Raw genomic sequence first — 14635 nt, 5'->3', positions numbered from 1 at the left:
GGCAAACTGATCCGACCGCAGGCTTTGCTTTTGTTGTGAATCCTCTGTAAGTGCCCACCCCATCTGTGCTAGGAAAATCTCTCTGAAATATTGTTCCCCCATGGACTGTAGCTCCAGTGCCACAGAATGAGTTCAGATGCGCTCTTCTGCCCAAAGTTCAGGCGTTATTTAGCATAAATGCAGCCCCCAAGGCCTTCACCCAAGTTGCTGTCTGCCTTCTGTGCAGCAGCTGAATACAGGTTTTGTTTTGCTGCTAGAGTGCTAAAAGGTAGGAGAATTTGAGTTACAACCTTTGTGTAACCACCTCTAAGCTTGGTCAGGTGTCCAGGCACATGGTTAGAATGTAAGGTAGGCTATTCATGGTCAGTACAAGAGACTGCAGGCTTATTTTATAGGAATAACATTTCAAAACAGATATAATCATTCATATGTTAATAATAACAGGAACAATCTTAAAAGAGGTAGCATTTTTCCCTTTTCCAGAGCTCTTTTCCATCAAGCCCTAAAACAGAGCAAGAACTTGCTGGGTTTCCTTGCTCTTCCAGAAATTATCAGGGAAGACCCCTTGAGTGTGTGAGTCGGTTACAGCCATCCCACCAGCTGCCTGAGACCACAGCATGTTGTGAAGTTCAACAATGAGCTCACTCTCTCTTTACCCAAATGTGCTGCTTTAATTCTCCTTCTCATGAAGATGGGGGCAGGATAGGTTCCCTGCAGCTGCTTTCAGCCACTGCGCCGTTCTCTGCTTGCTCTCCTGCCAGGTGAAGAGGGGTTTGTACCCAAAGTGCCTGAAGGCTTTGTCCGTCTCGTAGGAGAAGGTGGTGACTATTGTGTTCAGTAAAGGCAAGTTTAGGAATGGCTGCGGCTTCCAGAAGGGGTACAAGAGGACCTTGATTATCCTGCGCAGGTGTATTATCAACCACATCTTCCAGTAAGGGATGTGCGAACCTAGCCTTATTGAAGGGTCCGTAGAAGACAGGATCTGGTGCCTGACCAGAAAACCTTTTCTTGGAGTGTCATCATAGCAATAATACACTTGACCAGCGAGTAAGTCTGGTCTCAGCTGCAGGTGCCTTGCTGCAAGAACGTGCATCCATGCAACATTCCCTGGAGAAATAAGAGGGAGAGAGAGACAGGCATTCAGGAGGAGCTAGATTTGCCTGTTTCCTCTTAAAATGAATGAGTGCATTGGGTCTGCCTTCTTCAGTGCGCGAAACAGGGAAAGCACTCATCGTGTTACTCAGCTGTACTGCCGAGAGACAGAGTAGTTAATCCAGACCTCCAAGAGCCTTTAAACCTTTGGTCTCCCCTTTGTGCTGGACAATTAATGTTCCTTGTGATACCAGTTCACGCGAAGCGAAAGGGCAGTGTTTTGTAGTGAGAGCAGGATGAATGGGAGGCAGAGCTTGAGGGTTTTATTCCTGGCTCTGCTGAGAGCCTTTGAAGAAGTCACTTGATTTATCTAGGCCTGGTTCTTCCATTACAGCATTTTCAAACTACTGTTATCTGCACTTTTGGAAAAAGACATATAAGTGAGCTGCACAGAAATAACTAAAGCCCTGCATGATTTAATGGTGAGTTACACTCCCCTGTAACGCATTCAACACCACAACAAACTATTTCAATAGGTTTCATGTGTAGTCTTTCGTGCTTGCAAAAATCACTTATGTATTACAGTCTTTTTATTTTTTTTTTCCAAGGAATGTTTTTCCTAAGTTATAAATAGTTAATGTAATTTCTTGTAATGAAAATATGTCTTTTCAAACAACAAAAAACATTTTAAAAATATTCCCAAATTTCTGTCTTCCCCAATAAAATCATTGAAACGTTACCAAAGAAAGTTCCTATTATTCTTTTCTGCTATTTTTTTTCTAAACATCATTTTTCCCTACATTGAGGGGAAGAAAAAAAAGAAAGCCCTTCGCAAGAAAAAAAAAATTAAAAATGTAAACATCTATATTAAAAATTCTTTTAGCAAGACCAAGCTTTGTGGTTATAAAAATATTTGTGTTCAATCCCCATACTCATCTTTCTGTCATCAGGAGTTATGGGTAAGCTGCAATGGAAGATCTCCGGGGACCAGAACAGCCTGGCAGCACCACAAGCAGAGAGATCAGTCACTCACCCACATACGTGGAATTGCGCTCGGTGTTTTCAGGCTCCAGGTAGTTTAACACATTATTCCTGGCTTTGGCAAACAAATACAGGTCTCTCAGAAATGTTGCCTTCTCCCCATATACTGTGTTCGCACGGATGATGCAGGTTGTGAGTTTGCCACCATTGCTCAGCTGAAAAATCGGGGAGGGATGTTAGTGAGCAATGGATTCAGAGCTAAAACCTTCCACAGTGATGTTGTGTGTGTCAGATGAAACCAAAAATCTTGGGGAAATTGGGCTAGAGGAGTCAACCTTTGCAAACTTCAGCTGGGCAGCTAGAGCCTGGTTTGGATCCTTAGAAATGCAATGAGGTGCCCACTTGATTTTATTTATTTATTTATTTTTAACAAAGCACACCTGCATATGGGTGGTGTTCACTGAGAAAGATCAGGTGGAGGGTGCTAACAGCATTAACTCCTTCTGCAGCTGAGGTGTGAAGGAGTATTTGCAACAACCAAAACTGGGTTGACCTCAAACTTTAACCAGGAGAGAGAGGTGCTCCAGGCAGGACAAAAGTCGCATTTTTATGTTCTGGTTCATCCTCTAGAAGGACTCATCTGTCTGCTGACTGCTGGGAGTCCGAAACAACTAGGCAGCCAACTTAGGTAGGTGGCTGGGTCTGGGTAATATTTCTGATTGTTAAGTCACTCAGGCATGTCTGAAAATACATCTTTATGCAGTACGAACCAGGTGAACCTGGTTTTGTAGGCCTTAAGTTTACACAGTGCTTTTCAAAGCCCCACTCCTTTTGGTGGAGTTTAAGCATAGGCATGAAGGGCAGCACTCTTTGATCTTGCAAGTGCTTGGCAGGCTCAGCCTTTGGTAAACTCTGGGGATTTTGGTATGTATACCCAGTCGAGGAAGCAGTTGGATATGAGCTGTGGGACCTTTCTAACCATCTGTCTCCTCCCACTCATCCTGTGCTGAAACACCAGGGGTGCTACCATTGATTTTTGTACCTTTTTTCCATTGGCTTCAAATACAAGTTTTTCTGCCATGGCCTTCGTCTTCCCATAAGGAAGCTCCACTTCCCCACTGTATTTGGTGTCCTCGTTTCCTCTGGAATAGATTGCAAGATGCTGGGTGACTGTGGAGGTAGAGCTCGGGGCTGGGAGACGTTTGTCATAGCATGATTTACTCTGCAGCCCCTGCCCTCCAGGGACTTACCTCTGGTGGGGAATTGAATGGGTCTAAGATCCTTGCTATGGTCTGGGAGAAATAAATACCAGGCAATTCTGCAGGGTTAGGCAAAAGTGGGTTCATAGGGCAGGTTTGCATGATTTGATGTCTGAGAGTTGGATTTGCTTTTGTCTAATACCATGTGATTGAAGCAAACAATATGCTGGCAGGCAAATTAGAAGGCAGTGCAGTTACCTTTTTAAGCAACTCTCAGGTGGCTGAGCAAGGTGGAAAGAGCACAAGATGATAGAGGGCAGGAAAATGAGAGCAATCCTACATTTTTTTTTTTTTTTTCATTAGAGGTAGCAAGAAGCCTCTCATGAGCTATAAACTAAAAGAAGCTGCTGCTGCTTAATTTTCTCATATTGTAGATTAGAGTTGGGAGACATTTGCTGGTGATGCAAAAGCTGCTAGTGGGCTTGTGGAAGGTGTGCAATCACCAGATTTGTGCTGAGGTTATTCCTTCATCTTCCCTAGCAGATTGTGCTTGAGGGAAGAGCAAAAATGTAGGTCCACGATCTAGGGCAAGCAGGGCTTGGAGCCATCTGGGGACCCTTGGCTGTGACTGCGGAGGAAGGCAACATGCTCCTCAGCTGGCCGTGCCTCCTAACTTGCAGCAAGGAGGAGGGGAGTCAATGGGATCCAACAAATAACTGCCCTCCCAGGCCTGGAAATAATTCCAAGGAGAACCAAGAAAGCAGCTGCTATTTTGTCCCGGTGTTGTAGTGCACATTAGTCCATTCTAGGATTTGGTTCAGAATTTGCATTCTTCTCATTTTTAAATTATTTTGCTCTATATTTTGCTCTCCTACAGAAACTCACGCTAGGCAAACACCAGGCTTGGGATACCCCTACGTAGGGCAGTGAAGAGCCATCGTGCTCCTGTTGCAGGTGGGCTCAGAGCCACTTCTGGAGAGGCCTGCAACAAGGTTGTGCAGCCAGACTGCAGCACGGGTCTTTTTGCCAAGCTCTGGGCCTCAGCAAAGCAAACTCTGACTCAGGCTCCCCCTCTGACCTTGGGCAACTTGCTTGCTCTTTTCTGTGCTCAGATCCCCACATGTAAAACCCGGATAATGCTGCTGCCTTTCTTCTGCCTGTTTGGCAGTCTGGTATCTCGTGTGTCAGATATCCCAGCTGAGATCAGGGCCGTCTTGTGCTGCAGCAACAGAAATAAATTAGGAGCTTCAGAAATACAGCCTCCCCGTGCACCCCTGGCTTTTATCACAAAGCCCTCCTCCTCTTCCCTGTGTTTACGGGTGATGAGCAGGAGACAAACCAGAAAACAAGCACGACAAAAGATTGATTGTGCGCGGTTTGTTGTGACCCCAGGAGAGGCTCAAGACAATTAGGGGGGTTATCTAGAAGTTCTAGTTTTAATTGCTTTCTTTTTATATCTGAATTTATTTTTTGCCTTGCAAAGCTTTTAAAAAGCAGCAGCTTCACCAAGGGGCAACCTGCCTGTCATTCCTGGGCTGCAGAGCTCTGCTCGTATTTGCCTTCCCCCACCCCTTTTGAAGCTTAGTAGTAACAAAGAGCTCAGCATAATGCTCTTGCTTTTCAAAACGATCACAGATAACTGAACGCTAATAAGACTGGAGCAGCATTGTCAGAAGGTATCTCAGCGGTGGCTGTCTCAGAGGGATTGAGACTGACAGAGGCATTTTCTATTATTGTAGGATGCTGAGGTGTGAGCATTATCCCTGCACCCATCACCCTGTCCAGACACTAATCATCCTTTGTCTGTGTCAATTCCCCAGCATGTAAAAGTGAGTTAAATAAAATTATACAAGGAACAAGAGAGAAAGGGGACAGAGAAAGAGAAAAAGAAATTAAGGCAGGCTGGATCATGCTCTGAGAGGGAAAAGAGCAGAACAGATTGGGTGGGGATGGGGAAACAGGACCTGTGCTTTCAGCCTGGACATGGACATATTACATTGCCTTGCAGTCGTCACTGGGTTCCCTAGTGGGACAAGTGGTGTAATTTTTATGTGGGTACCTCTTCTCCCACTTTAATTCCAGGAGCTTAAGGTGAAAATCATCAGAGAACAAGAACCACTCTCAAAAGCAGGCTTTCTCCCAGCACGATGGAAAAACATGAATGTGTTCTGTAAAATGAGATAAAGACGGTGGTTTTATTTGTGTTTGTGACAAGGAAGGATTGGGAGTTGGTGGGGAAGAGGATGGTCAGCTCCGTGAATGAACCTCAGTGTGGATGGGTATTTGCTTGTACCCACTTGGGCATCATTACAAGGCCAAGGACTGTCCTCTCAAGCAAGATTTGGGGTAGATTTCTCAAATCACCTACTCACATGCATCTCAAATCACAGGGCTAAAAATTCAAACAAGGACATACATTCATTTTTAGAAGTGATTTAGATATGTTAATGACCAAATTCCATAGCCTTTCAATAACACCAGATCATTTTGTACTTGTGCTCCCAAGTGGGTTGAGGTTTCCTGCTCTTGGGGATTTTTTTTCCATAAGACATTTATTTCTATGGATTTGGGTGCTTAAATGCTGTTCATAACAACTGGGTTATGCCTTAGTTTACTTGCAAGTATGAAATTTAGGCTTGTAGGTCATTTTAAGTTATGTCTTAAGCAGCCTTTTCTAGCTAGGCTCAAATTTCTAGAGCCAAGAGACTGAAGCCAGCTGTGTCTAGACTGGCTGCCTGTAGAGACAAAACTTGGTTTTGAGCCAGTTCCCCTTGTACACAAGTTTCCATGGTTTGAGCAGTCTGTATAGATACAACTGTGCTTGAAATCAGCAAGCAGGCTTACAATAGTGCATATCAGACTTGCCCCTATCTCCACCTGCCTTCAAATGTAACGTGGCTTCAGCTCTTGGTCTTCAGTAATATCAGCCCAGTTCAAGGTGCATGTCCTCGTGCCCCATGAATATAAGAGGTATCCAGATCCTGAGCAGGAATGTCAGCTGGTTGTGAAAGGCTATTCTGGATATCAAAGAGAAGAAAAAATACCCACCCCAATATTGGCATCTTCACATTGTTCCAAATCCTGTCTTTTGCCCCAGGAGGGCTTCTAAGCTCTACTACATCCTCTGAGTCTGTGGGTTAGTCTTGAAGGAGCCACATGCAGAAGAGATGGGTTGGGCATGTATCCAAAAGCAGAAAGTCCAGGAGTTAACCCTGGCAAACACCTCCCAGGGAAAGGTATTTTGAGGGATAGGGTGCCATTGCCAGGTCAGAGCCTGGTCACAGAGAGTGCAGCTACACACCAAATGCAGCTGTGGCCCAAGACTATGTTAACAAAGTACCCTCTTCTGAGGTCATGCTAAAATAGTTCATATGCATTTGATCTCGTTACTACAAGCTTGGTACAGGTTCACTAGCAATTCACTGTGGAGCTGAAAAAGAGGAAAGTGGGTTGGTGACAGAGCATCACCTGCCCTTTGGGTCAACTCAGAGTGAGGTAAGTGAAAACTCAGACCCAATAGCAGGGTAAAACTCAAGCTTGTCAAACCCTGAGCAGCTCAGATCTAATACCAAAACTGATTTTAGGGCTTAGAGGAGCAGGTCCATAGCACATGGACGGCTGCCTGGAGGTGCAGCTGGGTCCTAGATCTCTCTGTCAACTTTATGGTCAAGTTTTGGCTGGGAAGGGCTGTGATTCTTGAAGAGCAAAGAGGGATTTCTAAGGAGGAGTAAAAGAATCAAGAGGAAGAGGAATATATGTTGTCCTTTGGAGTCACAGCAAAAATCTCCAGCTGTTTGCAGCTTCATTGCTGTTTAACTGGAAATCCAGAGTGATTCAAAAGATTTGTTTGGCCTTACCTGCACATGGGCTCACACAAGGTGTTAGGTCCCACCGCAGCGATGGAGCTTGTGTAGACAACGTATGGGATGTTCAGGACACAGCAGGCCCTTAACACGTTTTCAGTACCTGAGGACAAACATCATCTGCCTTGCTTTGGTTTCTGTTATGCAAGTCAAATGAGATTTCCAGACTTGAGATTCTGACTTGGACTAGATCCATCCTTTTCATGGCCAAAAAAATGTAAAGCCATAGGTCAAGGTTGCTGCTCCTCAGGTACATTTGCACAGGTATGGATGTTTTATAACATGGAAGCCACAGCTACATCTTTAGCTATAAAGTGGCTTAATCTCTATGGCTATTAGCATCTAACATAACTTTGACTTAATAGTTGTTAAAAAAAAAAAAAAAAAAGCTGACAGCTTGGCAGAGCAAAATTCCATGTTGTCCATCTTTTTTTGATACATGAACAGACTGGCAAATGGTGAATTGCAGCCTTCTGGCAAAATAATTGGTGTTTTAGTTGCATACATGTATACTGCTCTATGGAAGTGACTGTAGGGTGAAAAACATTGCAACAGACTCCTCCTGGTAGCTACTAAACATTAAATAAAATAGTAAGTGCAGCTTACAAATCCACATGAAATCCAGATGAAACTGAAGCATGGTTTGGTTCAAAAAAACCATGGGCAGAAATCTCATAATACATTTCATACAGTCCTAGGCTGAGTCTCCCATGTGAAACAAGGAAACAACAGAGCAATTTGGTACCAAAAAGCCCCCCTTTTTTGCCATCTTTGTTCAGATAAAGTATTTATTCCTTTTTAGGAATATAGGAACAGTATCTGTCTAGGGGAGTAAGGACAGATTTGACAGTAAAGATAGTAAAATCCAGCACTGATCTTAGCTTGCAATGTTCCAAGTGTCATTAGTTTGCACATGTTATGGACAACCTAGTGACTTGTGTCGTGTTTTTTCAACTTAAAAGAGCTGAGAATTTGCTACTTGAGTGAAAGCTGTAACTGGTTTGCTTCAGGTAGTGTGGTAACCAGACAGCAGTCAGGTTAACTAGTACTGAGGGCAGTATCTATGCTTCTTCTGGCTGAACTTGTGGGTCAGTGTGTGGTTTTGTGTTTGTTTTTTTTTTTTTTCTTTTAAGTGATTCGCAACTCTTACAGGGAGGGTTTTGCAATTATCATGATTCAATCAAGCTGATTCTACAATAGCCTGAATGACAACAACAAACCCATGGATGCATATTGATGGGCCTTCAAATCTGATAAGGCAGATCTTAAAGGAAGCTGCCGATAGAGTTGGTTTCGGGAAGTCTCTGCACTATTCATACCTGACTAATCAGGATCTGCCCTTGAGCCATGCTGCGGATCTTGCTCAGGAGGGCTTGCAATTTCTATTCTTGTTCTTAAAGGCATGATCTTAAATTATCAAGGAAATCCTGAGTTTAGGATAATTTCAGAGAGCATGAGTCAATATGAAGACCTGGTAGAAAACAATTTACTTCTTCATTGGCCTGTACTATACAAAGTTTACTGAGAACCCCTGTAGATAAATATCACTGGAAACAGATAAGTTAAAATCCATTCAGCTTAATAAAAAACAGATTAAAGAGACTGACTAGATGGAAAAAGCAATTCTTGTAGGAGAGGGCTCCTCGGTCTAGTCAAGACTGTAACACAATTCAGAAACCAGTGGTTGAAACAGAGAAGGAACAAAGCAGAACAAAGGTGTAAATTTTTGCCAGCACTAGTAATTAGCTGTAGCCACACTAATACTCCTAAGCATCATTATGGCTTGCTGAAAGACTTGATAGATAGCCCATTAATTTGCTGTCCTTAATTCTAGGCAAAAGTCCTTTGAAAAGGCATAGCCAATTTAGCCACAAATTACTGGGCTTAAGGCAGTAATTGGATGAATTTCTGTGGCCTGAGCTGCACAGAGGAGCCAGCTAAGATTATGTAGTTGACCTGTCCTGACTTTCCCCCCCCCCTTCTATGAAGTTTACAGTAGGTGTCAAATACAATTCAGGTTTATTCTTTTACCTGCTATGATTAATGGAAAAGTTCAGACTAATCTCTGCATTTAAGACTCTGAGTAGTCCTAGTGGAGGCCGCAGCCTTAGTTTGGGGCGCCCACATGAAGCCATCCAAGGGAAGGCACAAGTGCAGAACAGATCAGCTGCAGGTGAGGCTCCTGCTGAGCCACCTCCAACTGCTCCCAAAGAGACACTCAGCCACCAGTCACGTTGCAGAAACATGGGCTGTGCGATGTTCTGGTGCTGTCAGAAATATCTGACAGAGGTTTGGTTTGCTGAACAGGGGAGTTGCCCAAGTTCACTGTTATCAGTGGAAACCTCAGTGCACTAAAATACCTTGCTCATAGCAAGCAGACAATGAAGAGGAAGATCTCACAAAGCCATTAAAAGGCAGCAGGAGCCCTCAGGCTCTGGGTATTCTTGGTACACACACACAATACAGGCTCTTAAAAGCATCTGGTTTTGAAAACAACTACAGCAATGAATGGATGGAATTTAAATGTTGCCCTTGAATATATCAGAAAGTAGGAGTAGCCCTAAGCAGTAACCAAGTGAGATGTGTGCATGCATGTATATACAGTATGCATGTGTATATACACACACATATCTATAAAATTGTTTCCTTGTGGTTAACAACTATTCTAGTAGCTAACAGCCTGAGGTGCCATTGGAATTGCTGCTGTAATAGGGATTTCATTATCTTTATAGCCCATACTTATTTCACAGATTTATGATCAAGTTTTCTTTAAGCAGATCTTGCACTTAACATGAAATCAGCTCTTGGTGATAGAAAGAGTCATGGAGATCTTGGCTGTGTGTGGCTTGTAGATATGTAATAGTTGCAACCTCTGTGACTATTAAAAATAACATCACTCCCTTATAGCATGGATGCAGCTCAACTGATAGCTACCCTGTACCCCCACCCATGCAAGACTATTTTCTGACCCCCGGGGGAAGCCACAAAGTATTTAGAACAGGGGTTAATTTTTGATCACTGTCTTTCTCACATACCTGTAGTGAGAAGAAACTGGTTAGTATGTTCTGAATCAGTATTACTAGTGAAAGTTATACCCCTGATTAGAATAACTTACATAGTATCTGGCTGCACATCTGACTTCATGAGATTTAGCTTTACAGCTGTGCAGAGGAGCAGCACAGCCTGCCCTGAGCGACAGAGGGAAAAAGCAGAAACCCCCCTGCTGGAAGTGCACCTTTCTCATCTCACAGCAGAGTGGTGCTTGTGACATTCAGGGGACACAGGAGCACGAAGTCAGAGAGGATACATATGTTGTAGCCTCTTGTATGACTCCACACCAAGGCGTGTGAATTTAAGTCTGTATTTAATTGCCTGTTTTAAAGAGCTTACCCCCAACGTTGACAGCTTTCATTTCCCAGAAGGGCACAGTGTTTCTGTAGTCCACAATAGCAGCTGTGTGAATAACCACGTGAACACCCCGCATGGCAGCAAGGAGCAGATTGTAGTCTCGAATGTCTCCTTTCATCACTGTCACATGAGTGGTAGCTGGAGAAGAATAATATAAGCATAAATGCAGGGGGGAAAAAATACAAAACAGCATCCTCACCTTCTTGCAGGATGAAGATCCTGCTTGGAAAGCTTTCCTCTCTGCAGGGCAAGCAGCAGCACGCTGACAACTCTGCCATTTGAATACATCACACTGGGGAAAAATACATCCCCGCTTTCTGAACCCCAAGAAACCAGATCTGCATCTGGTTTAATTCAGCACAGCACTTTGCCAGTTTGCACCAACTGTGTGTCAGAATAACTGCAGCTGTCATTGCACATCACTTACATGCAGCCAAGGACAGAGCTGAGCAAGGCTGGGAAACGGCTGGCCCAGAGCTGCAGCTGGCAGCAGGACTGGCTGCAGGATATGTGAACGGGGAGGCTGTCCCACACAATTTCCTTAGGACAGAAGCCTTCTAGAGCATGGTGGGAATAACACCAAGCAAACTTGAGGGACATAGCACAAAGCTTTATTTAAATTGCAGGTAGTATAGGTGGGAGTGGAAAATAATGTAACAGGTCAGATGAAGTTTCATAGGGAATTCCTCTCTTTGAGCCATTCAGAAAGCTGGTTTGTTGTTTTTTCCTTCTCCTTGTCTCTCAAAATAGCTGCTCCATACACAGCTATTGTTGGCATCTACTACTAGTTTTCATGCTTTGAGATGGTGTTGTAACATCTCAGTGGGATTTTTCCCTTTTTCTATGGTTGGGAATAGGCCAGCAAGAAGCTGGGTCAGGAAGCTGTGCTCCCCAGGACTTTTGTAACAAGCCAGGCAGCCACAGGGCTGCCTTGGGGCAAAGGTGTCTCCTCTGCCCTGGGCTGGGGGCTTCCAGCAGAGCCCCACACAGCCAGGAATCAGAGTAGCGATTTCTGAAGGATCAAGCAAAGGAGCAGCTCAGGGAATAGTGTGTGACTCCAGCTATGGAAGTGTTATGACATGGAAACCCTCGGTGAACTACTGTAAGTACAAGGGGATAAAAGATCTTGTCAATTCAAAGTAGGGAGAAAACTGAGGATGCTAGGTTTGCATTTGCCAAGAAGCAAGGGACATAGGGAAAGGCAGAAGTTTAACAAAAGCATTAAGCTGATTTCTTAAGTAGCATCACCAAAATTTGTTGAATTAGTCCATAGCAGTAGGATATTTAATATTAACAGAGAGAGTAAATTCAGCACAAATAGAGGGGAAGAGAAGGAAGATATTGCCCATATAGCAGAGAGGATACGCTTGCCTGGAGAACAGAGGAAGATGCTCCTGCTGAAAGGCTGTGCTGGTGCTGAAGGGGGAGTAGAGTCAGCAGCCTCATGGTGGGGGCAGCTTGCTTCTACTTAGCCATGAGGAAAAGCCTGCTACAAGTTGGGCTGAAGTGTTATATAGCTCCTTTCTAATCACTGTCTTAGGGCAGCTGGTGCAATTAAGACCAAGGAGAGACCAACAAGAGCTCAGCTGTAAGGAGGGAGGTGGCAAGCACCAAGAGAAATTTTCAAATTGATAACACTGGTGAGTGTTATCCAGGACTGCTAATGGGGTAATGGATGTAATTGCAGCTTTATTGCTCTATCAGATAGTTTGGAGGACTTTTGGAGGAGGTGTTGAAGTAGAGCAAATGAAACACCTGTGCTTAGAAAGGAGGTAAAGAAGAGCCAGGGAATTATGGAACAGCTTAACTTCAATGTGAGGAATTTCAGGACTTAAACAACATGTGTGTAAGCACCAGTGGGATAACCTGGAGAATAGTAGCAAGTGACACAGATCTGGCAAGAATGAATCATGTCAGATAAATCTCCTTTGCTCTTATGACAAGCTAGCAGGCTGTGTGGATGTAGTGGAACAGGTCAACGTCATCTATCTTGATTTTAGAAGGGCTTTGGAAACTCTGTGTCATTCTCATACGCAAGTCAGTCAAACGTGGTCTAAGCAAGCCACACGAGGGTGAGCACAAAGCTGGCTGAGTTACAGCTCCCAGGGAGCTGCCAGCTGTGGGAGGTGGCTGCCCGGAGGCTCTCCAGTGCTTATTGCTGTATTTGGGTCTTTTTATTGTTTTCATCAGGAACCTGGCATATTTGTTCATTAAATCAGCAGATAACATCAAACTGGGAGGGACTCAAAGTGCGCTGGAGGATTAGAGTACAAGCTGATTGTAACTAATGGAGTCTGAAGGAAAAAAAAAATAAGGGTGAAATATGAAAATATGATAGGGACAAAGAGCAGATACTGGGCTTAGTAGGGAAGAGGCAGCAGGCCCAACCCAATTCATGAAAGGGTTAGGTTGGGCTAGATTGCCTATTGCCACAGTCATGCAACTGGGCAAAAGGCATAATTGTATCGACAGGCATAAACGGGGAATAGATTGTGGGACAGAAGAAAACTCCTGGCTTCTGTCTTGCCCTTGGTGCCACCTCTCCAGAAGAGAGCAGTGCCCAGAGATACAAAACTGTGAAGCACGGAGAAGGAATATCAGCCCTTTTAGCCTAAGGGCTAAAGGCAGGGATTATGGGAGCTCCTTAATGGTTAAACAGCTTTCCCCTTCAGTTTTGGGTACTTTTAATGCAACTGGCTACATGAAGCCCGAGGAAAGCAGTATGGTGATTTCATCTGCGGAGGAAGTACTTCTGATAGTGACATTTCCCTGAGAATCTTTTAACTTGCTGAAGTCCCTCTCCTCCTTATCAATACCTCTTATCAGGTAGGAGCTCCCATGTCACTTTTTTTTTGTCTCATTCGAAGCAGGCTGAGAGTTTGGGCAGCCCACCACCAACTGCAGAGAACTGTGAGCTGTGTTGGCTTGTTTGGGGTGGATGCTCTCAGATCCAGTAAAACGGGTTGCTTTTCCCCAGTGTTATCTCACTGTAATCAGCCCTGCTGAAACTTCAGAAGGCAGCACTCAGGATATGATCAAATGGATTAATTTAGTATCTTGGAGCATATTTACTGAGCCTCACCTCTTCCACTTTTTGCACAGCACAGTCAGACTATAGGTTTCTCTCAATTATTAATTTATTTCATGATATCTCTAGCAGACACTGAGCTTCTGAGCACTGATTCTATTATTGTAAGGTATTTGGTTGTCTTCTCGGAATTTCTAACTGGTTGGAGCAGGTCAGGAGCATGGGGGTTTGAGTGGGTGAGCAGAGCCAACTGGGCAGCCAAGATCCGGTGTGAGGTACCCAGGGAGTGTTTCTCCTTACAGCTGGTACTTTGTGGGGACTCGGCTCCTCCCTGTGATAGACCGGCTGCTGCTGCTCCCTGTGGAGCATTTTGCTTTGATGTGGTGCAGTGCTGAACCCGCTCCCCTCCCCTCCCCCCCAAGCTGGAAGTTATGCTCCATGCAGGCTGTTTAATCCAGGTTCCTTCCCCATAACTGGCATCTCCAGTAAAATACCCGCTGTCTTGAAAGAGGGAGGGTTATGGCTGCTAAATACAAGATGATGCCCTTGCCTTACCTGGGATGATTTTTTCTTCTTCTCTTGCTCCTGAATCAAAAACTCTGACCTCTTTGATGTAGTCTTGTTGAGACAGGAGCTCTACAATCTTTTCACCAATAAAACCACATCCTCCTGTCACCAGGTAGACCTGGGCTCTATCCGTTTCTGAAGACATTTTTGTGGTTGAGGAGTAGAGAGAAGGTTGCGGCCAAGATCCTATCGTGCACTGTTGATCCCTGTGTGTTTTCTGAACGAAGTCTGAAGTTTAACCTTCACAAAGTGTAACTGGCTGAACATTAACTCCAACCAGTAAGCCAGGTTTTTGTTGGCACAGTCACACAAGCGCTGCCCCAGACACACTGATGCTATGTACGGGCCAGTTCTGGGCTTTCTGACTCAGCCTTTCCCTTCCACCCTGGTAGCGTGGGATCAGTGGGACACCTCCAGCTTATCTTGGTACGTGGCCAGTCTCAGCCCAAAATAGTGATGCCAGGTGTTCTCCATCCTGGACAGCCCTGGCCCATCAT

General features: G+C 44.4%; 1 protein-coding gene across 1 annotated transcript; it reads right to left on the bottom strand.

Moving 5' to 3' along the window:
• Window positions 1-670: 670 nt before the first annotated feature.
• Window positions 671-14283, bottom strand: LOC116497401 (3 beta-hydroxysteroid dehydrogenase type 7-like). Its single transcript, XM_032201136.1, has 6 exons — window positions 14127-14283; window positions 10526-10681; window positions 7130-7238; window positions 3116-3215; window positions 2126-2288; window positions 671-1107 (listed from the first exon to the last, which is right to left on the bottom strand). The coding sequence occupies exons 1-6, from the start codon at window positions 14281-14283 to the stop codon at window positions 671-673; spliced, it is 1122 nt and encodes a 373-aa protein (XP_032057027.1).
• Between the last annotated feature and the right edge of the window lie 352 nt (window positions 14284-14635).

This window comes from Aythya fuligula, chromosome 20 (assembly GCF_009819795.1).
Source record: "Aythya fuligula isolate bAytFul2 chromosome 20, bAytFul2.pri, whole genome shotgun sequence".
Taxonomy (NCBI): domain Eukaryota; kingdom Metazoa; phylum Chordata; class Aves; order Anseriformes; family Anatidae; genus Aythya; species Aythya fuligula.
This window is presented reverse-complemented; position numbering and strand designations above follow the sequence as displayed.

Excerpts from the sequence above, each read along its gene's own strand:
- LOC116497401 (XM_032201136.1), bottom strand. The coding sequence starts at position 14,283 with ATGTCTTCAGAAACGGATAGAGCCCAGGTCTACCTGGTGACAGGAGGA. Across the intron at positions 7,239-10,525 it reads GAAAGCTGTCAACGTTGGGG|GTACTGAAAACGTGTTAAGG; the intron begins GTAAGCTCTTTA and ends GTTTGTCCTCAG. Across the intron at positions 2,289-3,115 it reads TTGAAGCCAATGGAAAAAAG|CTGAGCAATGGTGGCAAACT; the intron begins GTACAAAAATCA and ends CCGATTTTTCAG.